This window comes from Panthera uncia, assembly GCF_023721935.1.
Source record: "Panthera uncia isolate 11264 chromosome B2 unlocalized genomic scaffold, Puncia_PCG_1.0 HiC_scaffold_24, whole genome shotgun sequence".
NCBI lineage: Eukaryota > Metazoa > Chordata > Mammalia > Carnivora > Felidae > Panthera > Panthera uncia.
In genome coordinates this window covers 9,522,001-9,536,358 of record NW_026057580.1, presented here as the reverse complement: position 1 = coordinate 9,536,358, position 14,358 = coordinate 9,522,001, and the positions used below count along the sequence as shown (strand labels likewise).

General features: G+C 38.6%; 2 protein-coding genes across 5 annotated transcripts in view; one reads left to right on the top strand and one right to left on the bottom strand.

Annotated features, from left to right (window-relative positions):
* Nucleotides 1–14,358, bottom strand: part of LOC125938398 (DLA class II histocompatibility antigen, DR-1 beta chain) — an 83,157-nt gene that overhangs the window by 26,303 nt on the left and 42,496 nt on the right. The window lies entirely within an intron of this gene.
* LOC125938154 (HLA class II histocompatibility antigen, DR alpha chain-like) overlaps nt 6,715–14,358 on the top strand; it is an 18,894-nt gene continuing 11,250 nt past the window's right edge. Inside the window, exon 1 of the mRNA XM_049653189.1 lies at nt 6,715–6,756. Coding sequence (XP_049509146.1) covers nt 6,715–6,756 — 42 coding nt within the window. The remainder of the gene's footprint in view (nt 6,757–14,358) is intronic.

Here is a 14,358-nt window from a genome sequence, read left to right as displayed (position 1 = left end):
TTGCCCCCTACCCATCCCCCACGGTCTTCTGTTGAGTTTCTCAAGTTCCACATATGGATGAAAACATATGATATCTGTCTTTGTCTGACTGACTTATTTCACTTAGTATAATACCCCCCAGTTCCTTCCACGTTGTTGCAGGATTTCATTCTTTCTCAATGCCAAGTAGTGTTCCATTGTATATATAAACCACAATTTCTTTATCCATTCATCAGTTGATGGACATTTAGGTTCTTTCCATGATTTGGCTATTGTTGAAAGCATGGCTATAAACATTGGGGTACCTGTGCCCCTATGTATCAGCAATCCTGTATCCTTTGGATAAATTTCTAGTAGTGGTATTCCTGGATCATAGGGTAGTTCTATTTTTAATTTTTTGAGGAACCTCCACACTGTTTTCCAGAGTGGCTGCACCAGTTTGCATTCCCACCAACAGTGCAAGAGGGTTCCCATTTCTCCACATCCTCACCAACAGCTGCTGTTTCCTGAGTTGTTAATTTTAGCCACTCTGACCGGTGTGAGGTGGTATCTCAGTGTGGTTTTGATTTGTATTTTCCTGATGACGAGTGATGTTGAGCAACTTTTCATGTGTCTGTTGGCCATCTGGATGTCTTCCTTGGAAAAGTGTCTATTCATGTTTTCAGCTAGATTTCTTCACTAGATTATTTGCTTTTTGGGTGTTGAGTTTGGTAAGTTCTTTATAGATTTTGGATACTAACCCTTTATCCCATATGTCATTTGCAAATACCTTTTTCCATTCCATCAGTTGCTTTTCAGTTTTGTTGATTGGTTCCTTCACTGTGCAGATGCTTTTTGTCCTGATGAGGTCCCAATAGTTCATTTTTGCTTTTGTTTCCCTTGCCTCTAGAACCATGTCACGTAAGAGTTGCTGTGGCCTAGGTCAAAGAGGTTGCTGCCTGTTTTCTCCTCTAGGATTTTGATGGTTTCAAGTCTCACATTTGGTCTTTCATCCATTTTGAATTTATTTCTGTACATGGGGTAAGAAAGTGGTCCAGTTTCATTCTTCCTCACGTCACAGTCATTCTCCCAGCACCATTTGTTAAAGAGACTGTCTTTTTACCATTGGATACACTTCCCTGCTTTGTTGAAGATTAGGTAGCCTTTATTTATGGGTCCATTTCTGGGTTCTCTATTCATATATTCCGTTGATCTATGGGTCTGTGTTTGTGCCATAACCATACAGCCTTGACGATTACTGCTTTGTAATACAGCATAATGTCTGGAATTGTGATGCCTCTGGCTTTGGCTTCCTTTTTCAACATTACTTTGATAATGTTTGGTACTCAGGTTCTTTTCTGGTTCCATAAAATTTTAGACTGTTTGTTCTAGTTCTGTGAAGAACGCTGGTGTTATCTTGATAGGTATTGCATTGAATGTGTGGATTGCTTTGGGTGGTGTTGACATTGTAACAATATTTGTCCTTTGAATCTATGAGCATGGAATGTTTTTCCATTTTTGTGTCTTCTTCAACTTCCTTCAGAAGCTTTGTATAATTTTCAGCATACAGATGTTTTACCTTTTTGTTTGGTTTCTTCCTAGGTATTTTATGGTTTTTGGTGCAATGGTAATAGAATCAATTCCTTGACATCTCTTTCTGTTGTTTCATTATTATTATATGAAATGCAGCCTATTTCTCTATATTGATTTTGTATCCTGTGACTTTGCTGAATTCATGTATCAGCTCTAGCAGTTTTTTGTGGAATCTTTTGGGTTTTTCATAGAGAGTATCATGTCATCTGAGAAGAGTGAAGGTTTGGTTTCTTCCTTGACAATTGGATGCCTTTTATTTCACTTTGTTTTCTGATTGCTGCAGCTAGGACTTCCAGTTCTATGTTGACCCGAAGTGGTGAGAATAGACATCACTGCCATGTTCCTGATCTCAGGGGGAAAGTTCTCAGTTTTTCTCTATTGAGGATGATATTACCTATAGGCCTTTCATACATGGCTTTTATGATATGAAGTTATGTTCCTTTTACCCCCATTTTCTTGAGGGTTTTTATCAAGAAAGGATGCTGTGTTTTGGCAATTGCTTTTTCTGTATCTATTGACAAGACCATATTGTTCTTATCCTTTCTTTTATTAATGTGGCATACGACATTGATTGATTTGTGAATATTGAAACAGCCCTGCATCCCAGGAATAAATCCTACTGGATCATGGTGAACAATCCTTTAATTTACTGTTGAAATCAATTTGCTTGTATATTTTGAGGATGTTTGCAACCAGTTTCATCAGGAATATTGGTTTATGATTCTCCTTTTTAGTGGGGTCTTTGTATGGTTTGGAAATCAAGACAATGCTGGCTAAATAGAATGAGTTTGGAAGCATTCCTTACATTTCCATCTTTTGGAAAAGTTTGAGCTGAATAGACATAACACTTCTTTAGAGGTCTGATAGAATTCCTCTGGGAAGCCATCTGGCCTACGACTCTTATTTGCCGGGAGATTTTTGACAATCGGTTCCATTTCTTTGCTGGTTATGGGCCTGTTCAGATTTTCAATTTCTTCCTATTTGAGTTTTGGTAGTGTGTGAAAGTCTTGGAATTTGTCCATTTCTTCCAGATTATCCTGACGTGGCACATAATTTTTTATAGTATTCTCTTATAATTGTATTTCCATGGTGGCTGTGATCTCTCCTCTTTCATTTGTGATTTTGTACATTTGGGTCCTCTCTCTTTTCATTTTGAGAAGTCTAACTAGGGGGTTATCAATTTGGTTTCTTCTTTCAAAACATCATCTCTTAATTTCATTGATCTGTTCTACTCTTTGGGGGATTCTATATCATTTACTTCTGCTCTAATCTTTTTATTTTCCTTCTTCTGCTGGCTTGGGGCTTTATTTGCTGCTCCTTTTCTAGCTCCTTTAGGTATAAGGTGACGTTGTGTATTTGAGATCTTTCTTGCTTCTAGAAATAGGCATGAATTGCAATGTAGTTTCGTTTTAGGACTGCTTTTGCTATATCCTAAAGGGTTTGGACTGTCATGTCTTCGTTTTCATTTGCTTCCATGCATTTTTTTATTTCTTCCTAAACTTCTTGGTTAACCAATTTATTCTTTGTTAGGATGTTCTTTAACCTCCATGTATTTGAGGTCTTCCCAAATTTGTTCTTGTGGTAAGTTTCATATAGACTTATGATCTGAAAAAAAATGCGTGATAAGATCTCAGTCTTTTTATACCTGTTAATGTCTGATTTGTGACCCAATATGTGATCTATTCTGGAGAACGTTCCATGTGTGCTTGAGAAGCATGTGTATTCTGCTGCTTAGCATGAAACGTTCTGAATAGATTTGTTGAGTCCATCGGGTCTAATGTGTCACTCAGAGCCATTGTTTCTTTGTTGATTCTGTGCTTAGATGATCTTTCCATTGCCACTAAGTGGAAGACTAAAATCTCCTACAGTTAAGGTATTATTATCAATAAGTTTGCCTGTTTGTGATTAATTGATTGATATATTGGTGTTGCCCAACTTGGGGGCATGAATATTTACAGTTGTTAGCTCTTCTTGATGGATAGACCCCTTAATTTTGATAAATGCCTTTCTTCATCTCTTAATAGCGTCATTATTTTAAAAATCTACCTTGTCTGATATAGGTGTGGCTGTTCCAACGTTTTTTGTTTTTTTTTTTTTTTGACATCTGTTATCATTATAGATGGTTCTCTATCCCCTCACTTTCAGTCGAGATGTGTCTTATGTCTAAAATGAGTCTCTTGTAGGTAACATAGAGCTGGGTCTCGTTTTTGTTTTTTGTTTTTAATCCATTCTGATACCCTATGTCTTTTGATAGAGCATTTAGTCCATTCACATTCAGAGTGATTTTTGAAAGATAAGAATTTAATGCCATTGTTTTACCTATAGATTTCATGTTTTCATGTTATTCTCTGGTTCTTTATACTCTTTGCTGCTTTCTATTCATTGAGTCCCCCTTAGAATCTCTTGCAGGACTGGTTTTTGGTGATGAACTCCTTTAGTTTTTTTCTCACTGGGAAAATCTTTATCTCTCCTTCTATTCTGAATAACAGGCTTGCAGGATAAGGGATTTGGGGCTGCATATTTTTCTGTTCAGCACATTAACTATTTCCTGCCACTCCCTTCTGGCCTGCCATGTTTCAGTTGACAGGTCTGGTACTAGACCTAAGTGTCCAACCTTGTAGGTTAAAGACTTTTAGTTCCTAGCTGCTTTCAGAATTCTCTATTTTTGTATTTTTCTAGTTTCACTGGAAACTGATATGTCGTGGTGTTGACCTGTTTTTGTTGACTTTGAAGGGAGTTCTCTGTGCCTCTTACGCTTGGATGCCTGTTTCATTCCCCAGATTAGGGAAGTTCTCAGCTATAATTCATTCAAATAAACCTTCTGCCTCTTTCTCTTGCTCTTCTTCTTCTGGGTTCCTATAATACAGATATTGTTTCATTTCATGGAATCACTTAGATCTCTAAGATTTACTGGCCCAATGATGGCCCACTATCAATGGCAAAGCTAACACCACCAGGTTTTCCACACCGTGCAAATTATAAAGGCTAATAAATTTAAACGAAACTCATCAAAAGTTTTGCAGAAGATTGACATTATAGCTCTGGGGCCCATGAGTGGAACTGTGTGGACATTAGAGAGAAGAAAAGAGGCACCTGGTAGATGCCAGACACATGAGGAAATGACATTCAAAAAGGAACCCCGGGATCTTGTGGCCACAATCAGCAGAGGAGGGCCAGGCCCCCATTGCTGCTAAGAGGAAGAGGTAAAGGACCTCTAGCTTCAAAGATACAAGATACACCTTGTCTTTCCTCTGTATCCACATTGCTCAGTCAGAAGGCGACCCCACAGCTAATCAAATGCAATCAAATCAATCAAATGATTTAAACTGAGGTCTGTATACAACACTATAGGAGTCTATAGAAAGAGCTGAGGACCAGCCTCAGAAAACTAATTTTTATCCAAGTGTTTGTAAACTGTACCTCTGCCACATTCCTGGCAGCACTAGGCGCCATTTCACCTTTATTGCAGGCAAGCCAAATAATATATTCTAAACTATGCTAACCATATAAGCACTTCTTTAAAACTTCCCAGGCAGATGTTCTCAACTCAATGATCCGGGACCTCTTGGTGCTGTTTTCCTGGCTCAGTGTCCTAGATTACAGTTTTTCTCTCCACCTAACATTCCCACAACACACCCTGCTCTCCTAGTTGTTCCCACCAGCACCACCAGCACCTCCTCCATATTGGAAATTGCCACCTACACTCCTCTCCACACCTTACCCATAAGGTCTTCCCCATTGTCTGACACAACCCTGCCCCATATCACAACCACATGGACCACATCCAAACTGAAAAATGTATTCATACAAACCTCTGAGCACAGGCCTTGCAAGCAAATGATGCTGGGTCTGTCACCTTGCAGGGGCTGACCTATAGCCGCATGTAACTATCATCCTACACCTCTTCCTAGTGATGAGTCCCTAGTGCCAATTCCAAGCATCATGAGTCTCATTTACTAGACACATGTTTTCTGGTTAGCAAGTATTAACTAGACAGACTCATGACAGACTCCATTTTCTCTCTGTTGTTCAGATTGGGTAATTTCTGTTGTTCTGTATTCAGTTAGCTGATACTTTCCTCTCTTCTCTTAAATCTGCTCTTTAGTCCATCCAGTGAGAATTCATTTTGGGCCATTATTTTCAATTCAAAAATCTCCATTTAGTCTTTCTATCTTCTGCTTCTTTGGTTGACTCTCTAATTTTTTCACTTAAATTGGCTTCAACCTCCGAGCTGTTAGCACAGAGTTTGATGTGGGGCTCCAACTCACAAACCGTGAGATCATGACCTGAGCTGGGGTCAGATGCTTAACAGACTGAGCCACCCAGTTGCCCCAAAACATGCTTTTTAAAAGGACATTTAGCTTTGCACTTTTTCATGTTTCCTGGTGTCCAGTTTCTTTAAGCACCATTTCGTACATATATTCATTAAGATAAACAAAAACAAGAGCACCTAGGTGGCTCAGCCAGGTGAGCATCTGATACTGGCTCAGGTCATGAGCTCATGATTCATGGGTTCGAGCCCCACATCAGGCTCTGTGCTGACAGCTCAGAGCCTGGAGCCTGTTTCAGATTCTGTGTCTTCCTCTCTCTATGCCCCTCCCCTGTTCATGCTTTGTCTCCCTCTCAAAAATAAATAAACATTAAACAGCTCTAAAAAAGATCAACAAAAAAAAAAATAAGGAAATCACCACTATGTCACTGCTGAGTCTAAATTCCATAGCCAATCTGCCTTCTTTTGTCCACCTTTTAGAATCTTCTGTTTGTCTTTTCTGTAACAATTGTCAATAGGAAAAATTATATCTATTCCATCTTGTCCTAGAAATACAGAAGTATCTCACCATAATATTTTAATATATTTTTGGTATATTTTAAAATACTACGCACCAGTCCTAGGGTATTTGTAATAGGTTTATTTCATTTCAATTAAGTTTGATAACAAAAAACAAGCGAAACAAGAGTGGGCAATGATGGTGGTGGAGAGGAGACCCTAGCCTCACCTTGTCCCATGAATAGAACTTGGTAACTATCAAATCATCCTAAATATCCCAGAATTCTAGAGACCACTCTAGAGAAGCAGAACACACTCCACAACTAAAGATAGAGAAAAGGTCATATCAGACAAGGTATGAAGTGTGGAGACATAGTTTGGGAGACACACGGACAATGGCTGCTGTGAAGGGGATGGGGCCCCAGTTTCAGAGAAAGGTGAATAATAGACTGACAACACAAGGGAGCACATATGGAAAACAAACCCCTAAAGAAGTTGTCCTGGTAGTTTTGCAAAGCCTCAGTTCCTGCAGTAGTGGCAATAGGTTTCATTTCACAAGCAGATCAGAGCACCCTTAGTTAAAATGCACCACATTCAGGGCAAGGACCAAATGCTGCCTATGGCAGGCAAGGAGAGCCTCTATAGACAATTGGCCTGAAGGACAAAGCAACCAGGACAAAACAGCAGGGCACACACAACATGCACTGAAGAAACTCCCAGAAGTGCAAGGCCATGTGGTACAAGGGACAATAAATGATAGAGCACTGCAGGATCTCTTCTTCATGAGACCATTACCCTCAAGACAGGAGACTAGTCTGACTTTTCTAGTAACTAGAAACAGGCACAGATACTTAGACAAAATGACAGGACAGAGAAATCTATCCCAAATGAAAGAACAGGAAAAGGCCACAGCCAGAGACCTAAGCAAAACAGATACAAGTAACATACCTGTGGGGTATTTAAAACAATAATTATAATGATAATCACTGGACTTGAGAAAAGTATGGAAGACATAAGTGAGACCCTTAACACAGAGATAAGGAATAACAAAGCAGAGACAAAGGACTCAATAAACAAGATGAGAAACACCGTTCATGGAATGAACAGCAGGCTGGCTATGCAGAGAAACAAATTAATGGCCTAAAGGACAGAGTCATAGAAAGTAATCAAGCTGAGCAAACACAAGGGAAATAATTACACAAAACATTAATAGACTTAGGGAACTCAGTGACTCTATCAAATGCAATAGTATTTGTATTATAGGTATTCCAGGAGAAAAAGACAAAGGAATTGGGATAAAATTTAGTTAAAGAAAGAAGCTGAACTTCCCTCCTCTGGGAAGGAAACAGATAGCTACATCCAGGTGGCCCAGTGAATCCCCATCAAATTCAACAAAAGTAGCCAGACACCAGGACATATTGTCATTAAAGTGGCAAAATATCATGATAAATAAAATGTTTCAAAATCAGCAAACAATAAAAAAAAAAAAAGACAGTAACAGGCAAGGTAAAATACATGAGACATGCAGAGGATTATTCAGCAGAAACTTTCCAAGGCAGAAGGCAGCGGCATGATATTTTCAAATGCTGACTGGGAAAAATCTCCAGCCAAGAATACTCTATCCAGCAAGGCTTTCATTCAGAATAGAAGGAGAGATAAAGAGTTTCCTAGACAAATAGAAGTTCATGAGTACTAAACTATCCCTGTAAGAAATATTAAAGGAGACTGTTTGAGTGGAAAGCAAGGACCAAAGTAAAAAGGTAGGAAATACAAAAGAAGTAAAAATGAATATTTGTGTAAAAAGTCAATCAAGGAAATCATAAAAAGAAAGGATGTAAACTATGATACAATATACCTGAAACATGTAGAAGCCAGGAGTACAGAACGGGTTCAAACTTAAATAAACTGAATATAGACTATATGCAGAAGAAGTTTTATACAAACCTAATGTCTGCCATCTACCAAAAATCACTAATAAATATGCAAAGAATAAAGAGACAGAAATTCAAATATATCACTAAAGAAATTCAGTAAACCTTGAAAGAGGGAAAAAGAAAAGAAAGGATCAGAGAAAAACTTCAGAAACCACCACAAAACAAAAAATGAAATGAAAATGAATACATATCTATCAATAGTTGTTAACGTAAAAGGACTAAATGCTCCAATCTAAGATACAGGTGTCTGAATAAATTTAAAAAAAAAGACCCATCTATATGCTGCCTAAACAGATACCTGCAGATTTAAAGTGAGGGGATGGAGGGGTACCTGGGTGGCTCAGTTGGTTAAGTATCCAACTTCTGCTCAGGTCATGATCTCACAGCTTGTGAGTTCGAGTCTCATGTTGGGGTCTGTGCTCTGGAGCCTGCCTTGGATTCTGTGTCTCCCTCTCTCTCTGACCCTCCCCCACTCACGCTCTGTCTTTCTCTCTCAAAAATAAATAATCATTAAAAGAAATTTTTTTTAATTTAAAAGCAGAAAGCGAGGGGATGGAGAAACATCTACCTTCCAAACAGATGTCAGTAGAAAGCTGGAGTAGCAACACTTATATTGGACAAAACAGACTTTAAAGAAAGACTGTAACAAGAGAAAAATGAGACCATATAATAATAAAGAGGACTATCCAATAAGAAGACATAACAACTGTTAATATTTATACATCCAACATAGAAACATCCAATTACAACAAACAGTTAATAACACCATAAAGGAGCTAATTGATAATAACACAATACTAACGGGCTTTAAGAACCCACAAGCACTAATGGACAGCTCATCCAAAAGGAAAATTGTTCCAAAACGAAACAATGACTTTGCATGACACACTGGAAGAAATGGATTTGACACATATTCAGAACATTCCATCCTAAAACAGCTGAGTACACACTTTTTCCAAGTGCACATGGAATATTCTCCAGAATAGATCACATATTAGCCTATAAAACAAGCCTCAACAAATTCAAAATCAGTCTTACCATGCATCTTTTCTGACCATAACACTAGGAAAATAGAGGTCAACCACAAGGAAATATCAAGAAACATCACAAATACATGGAGTGTGGGGGATAAGCTTAGGAATCCCCCGGGCTTACACCAAAGAGTTAACAAGGCATAAATAAATACAAAGCCATAGAATGCTCACACCCGAGTTTGGGTAAACCAGATGGGCACCCCAAGAATAGGGGGGTGCAAAGGCACCCCAGAATACAGAGGGAGGGGCAAAGGCCCAAAATAGGCACAGGTGCAAAGGCTCCAATACAAAGGCATATGAGGTAAACAAGATTAGGCGTGCAGGGCAAAAATGTCCCCCCAGTTAAGTACTATAGCAGAAAAGCTGCTTTCACAGGAGAAAAGGGTCCAGTTAGGTAAACTGGTGAACTGGACTGTGGACCACTGCGCTGCAGGTGAAGCAGCCCAGAGTGGAGATGGTTAACAAAAGAGAAGGTGCCTAGTTAACCCTGAGGTTATTCCCCTTATTTATCTCATCCCCTAGGCTAAGATAAACAGATATGGCACCTCCTGTGTGCTGTTAACAACCATCTGCCCATCTGCCTAGCACCAGGATTTTGTTTTATACTGACCCAAACCCCAAACACTGTATATCTTCAAAATCACCCTTTTGCCTCCTGTCCCCAAGTTCATGCTCACAGTTTCTTTGTCTCTTTGTGCACGCCCATCACATTTGTAAGCCTTATGATCTTAATAAATACGGGGCAAGAACCCTTGTTTGGGGCTCTTGTCTTTTCCTGGACATTAGTCATCTCTCCTTTTCATCCTGCATCCCTCTCTTTTGCTAGACAAGACAGAACATTAGACCCAGAGTCCACAACAATAGAGGTTAAGTGTCATGCTACTAAACAATGAATGGGTCAACCAGGAAATCAAAGAAGAAATTTAAAAACACATGGAAACCAATGAAAATGAAATCACAATGGATCAAAACCTGTGGGATGCAGCAAAAGTGTTTCCAAGAGGAAACTCGATAGCAATACAGGTCTACCTCAAAAGCAAGAAAAATCTGAAATAAACAACCTAACCTTCAAAGAGCTACGAAAATAACACACAAAATCTAAAACCAGCAGAAAGAAGGAAATAATACAGGTTAGAACATAAAGAAGGGATAAGAAACCTGAAAAACAATAGATCAGATCAATGAAGGGAAGAGTTGGTTCTTTTGAAAAAAATCAAGAAGATTAATAAACCTCTAGCCAGACAGGCCAAGAAAAAAGAAAAGGACTCAAATAAATGAAATCAGAAATGAAAGAGGAGAAAAAACAATGAAGACCATAGGAATACAAAAAATCATTATAGAATATTATGAAAAATGATATGCCAACAAACTGGACAACCTAGAAGAAATGGATGAATTCCTAGACATGTAATCTACCAAAACTGAAACAGAAATAAATAGAAAATGTGAACAGAATGATAACCAGCAAAGAATTTGAATCAGTAATTACAAAAAACACAAAAACAAAAACTACCAACTAACAAAAATCCAGGACTAGATGGCTCACAGGCAAATTCCACTAAACATTTAAAGAAGACTTAATATCTATTCTTCACAAACTACTCCAAAAATTAAAAACAGGGAAAACGTCCACACTCATTCTATGAGGCCAGCATTACCCTGATACCAAAACCAGATAAACACATCATTAAAAATGAGAACTACAGACCAAAATCCCTGATGAACCTAGATGCAAATATCCTCTACCAAATACTATAAATGGAATCCAACAATACATTCAATAATTCATTCACCACAAGCAGGTGAGATTTATCCTGGGTTGCAAGGGTGGTTCAATATGTGCAAATCAACATGATACATCACAGGCACCAAGAGAAAGAGTAAGAACCATATGATCATCTCAAAAGACACAGAGAAAGCTAATGACAAAATGTGAAATCCATTCATGACTAAAAAAGAAAAACAAAACCCTTAACCAACTGTGTATAGAGAGAATATCTCAATATACTTAAAGCCATTTATGGAAAAACCACAGATAATACATCCATAATGGGGAAAAACTAAGAGCTTTTCCCTGAAGGCCATGAACAAGATAGGTTTGTCTAGTCTCACCACTTTGTTTAACATACTCCTGGAAGTCCTGGGGCACCTGGGTGGTCCAGTAGGTGAAGTGTCTGACTCTGGATTTTGCCTCAGGTCATGTTCTCACAGTGCCTGAGATCGAGCCACGTGTGAGGCTCTGTGCTGACAGTAGGAAGCCTGCTTGGGATTCTCTCTCTCTCCCTCTCTGTGCCACTCCCCTCCTCTCTCTCTCTGTCTCGTCCAAAATAAATAATTAAAACTTTAAAAAAATTCTCCTGGAAGTGCTAGCCACAGTACACAAAATAGAAAGAAATTAAAGCATCCAAATGGGTGAAAAAGAAGTGACACTTCACTATTTGCAGATGACTTACTACTATACAAAGAAAACCAAAAGATTCCACCAAAAACTGGTAGAAACGATAAATGAATTCAATAAAATCAATGGACAGAGATCTGTTGCATTTCTCTACACCAATAATGAAGCAGCAGAAAGAGAAACCAAGGATTCAATCCCATTTACAATTGCACACAAAACAGTAAGACACCTAGGAATAAACCTAACCGAAGAGGTAAAAGGCTTGTACTTTGAAAGCTATAAAACAATGAGGGAAGAAATTGAAGATGACAGAAATAAATACAAAGACATTTCATGTTCAAGAATTGGAAGAATAAATATTGTTGAAATGTCTGTACTATCCAAAGCAATCCACACAGTTTACACGAACCTTATCAAAGTACTAACAACATTTTTCACAGAACTAGAACAAACCATCCTAAAATTTGTATGGAAACACAAAATGTCCCAAATAGCCAAAGCAAACTTGAAAAAGGAAGACCAAGCTGGAGGCATCACAATTCCAGACATCCAGTTATACTGCAAAGTTGTAGTAATCAAAACAGTATGGCACAGGCACAAAAATAGACATATAGATAAATAGAACAGAACACCCATAAATACCAAGAACCCGGAAATAAATCCACAACTATATGGCCATTTAATCTTTGACAAAGCAGGAAACAATATCCAATAGGGAAAAGACAGTCTCTTCGATGAATGGATTAGGGAAAACTGGACAGCAGCATGCAAAAGAATGAAACTGGACATTTTCTTATATCACACACAAAAATAAATTCAAAATGGAATAAAAACCCACATACTTAAAGATCATAAAGGCCATTTATGAAAAGCCCACAGCTAACATCATCCTCAACGGGGAAAAACTGAGAGCTTTTTCCCTGAGATCAGGAACACGACAGGGATGCCCACTCTCACCGCTGTTGTTTAATATAGTGCTGGAAGTTCTAGCATCAGCAATCAGACAACAAAAGGAAATCAAAGGCATCCAAATTGGCAAAGATGAAGTCAAGCTTTCGCTTTTTGCAGATGACATGATATTATACATGGAAAATCCGATAGACTCCACCAAAAGTCTGCTAGAACTGATACATGAATTCAGCAAAGTTGCAGGATACAAAATCAATGTGCAGAAATCAGTTGCATTCTTATACACTAACAATGAAGCAACAGAAAGACAAATGAAGAAACTGATCCCATTCACAATTGCACCAAGAAGCATAAAATACCTAGGAATAAATCTAACCAAAGATGTAAAAGATCTGTATGCTGAAAACTATAGAAAGCTTATGCAGGTAATTGAAGAAGATATAAAGAAATGGAAAGACATTCCCTACTCATGGATTGGAAGAATAAATATTGTCAAAATGTCAATACTACCCAAAGCTATCTACACATTCAATGCAATCCCAATCAAAATTGCACCAGCATTCTTCTCGAAACTAGAACAAGCAATCCTAAAATTCATATGGAACCACAAAAGGCCCCGAATAGCCAAAGTAATTTTGAAGAAGAAGACCAAAGCAGGAGGCATCACAATCCCAGACTTTAGCCTCTACTACAAAGCTGTCATCATCAAGACAGCATGGTATTGGCATAAAAACAGACACATAGACCAATGGAATAGAATAGAAACCCCAGAACTAGACCCACAAACGTATGGCCAACTCATCTTTGACAAGCAGAAAAGAACATCCAATGGAAAAAAGACAGTCTCTTTAACAAATGGTGCTGGGAGAACTGGACAGCAACATGCAGAAGGTTGAAACTAGACCACTTTCTCACACCATTCACAAAAATAAACTCAAAATGGATAAAGGACCTGAATGTGAGACAGGAAACCATCAAAACCTTAGAGGAGAAAGCAGGAAAAGACCTCTCTGACCTCAGCCGTAGCAATCTCTTACTCGGCACATCCCCAAAGGCAAGGGAATTAAAAGCAAAAGTGAATTACTGGGACCTTATGAAGATAAAAAGCTTCTGCACAGCAAAGGAAACAACCAACAAAACTAAAAGGCAACCAACGGAATGGGAAAAGATATTTGCAAATGACACATCGGACAAAGGGCTAGTATCCAAAATCTATAAAGAGCTCATCAAACTCCACACCCGAAAAACAAATAACCCAGTGAAGAAATGGGCAGAAAACATGAATAGACACTTCTCTAAAGAAGACATCCGGATGGCCAACAGGCACATGAAAAGATGTTCAACGTCGCTCCTCATCAGGGAAATACAAATCAAAACCACACTCAGATACCACCTCACGCCAGTCAGAGTGGCCAAAATGAAGAAATCAGGAGACTATAGATGCTGGAGAGGATGTGGAGAAACGGGAACCCTCTTGCACTGTTGCTGGGAATGCAAATTGGTGCAGCCGCTCTGGAAAGCAGTGTGGAGGTTCCTCAGAAAATTAAAAATAGACCTACCCTATGACCCAGCAATAGCACTGCTAGGAATTTATCCAAGGGATACAGGAGTACTGATGCATAGGGGCACCTGTACCCCAATGTTTATAGCGGCACTCTCAACAATAGCCAAATTATGGAAAGAGCCTAAATGTCCATCAACTGATGAATGGATAAAGAAATTGTGGTTTATATACACAATGGAATACTACGTGGCAATGAGAAA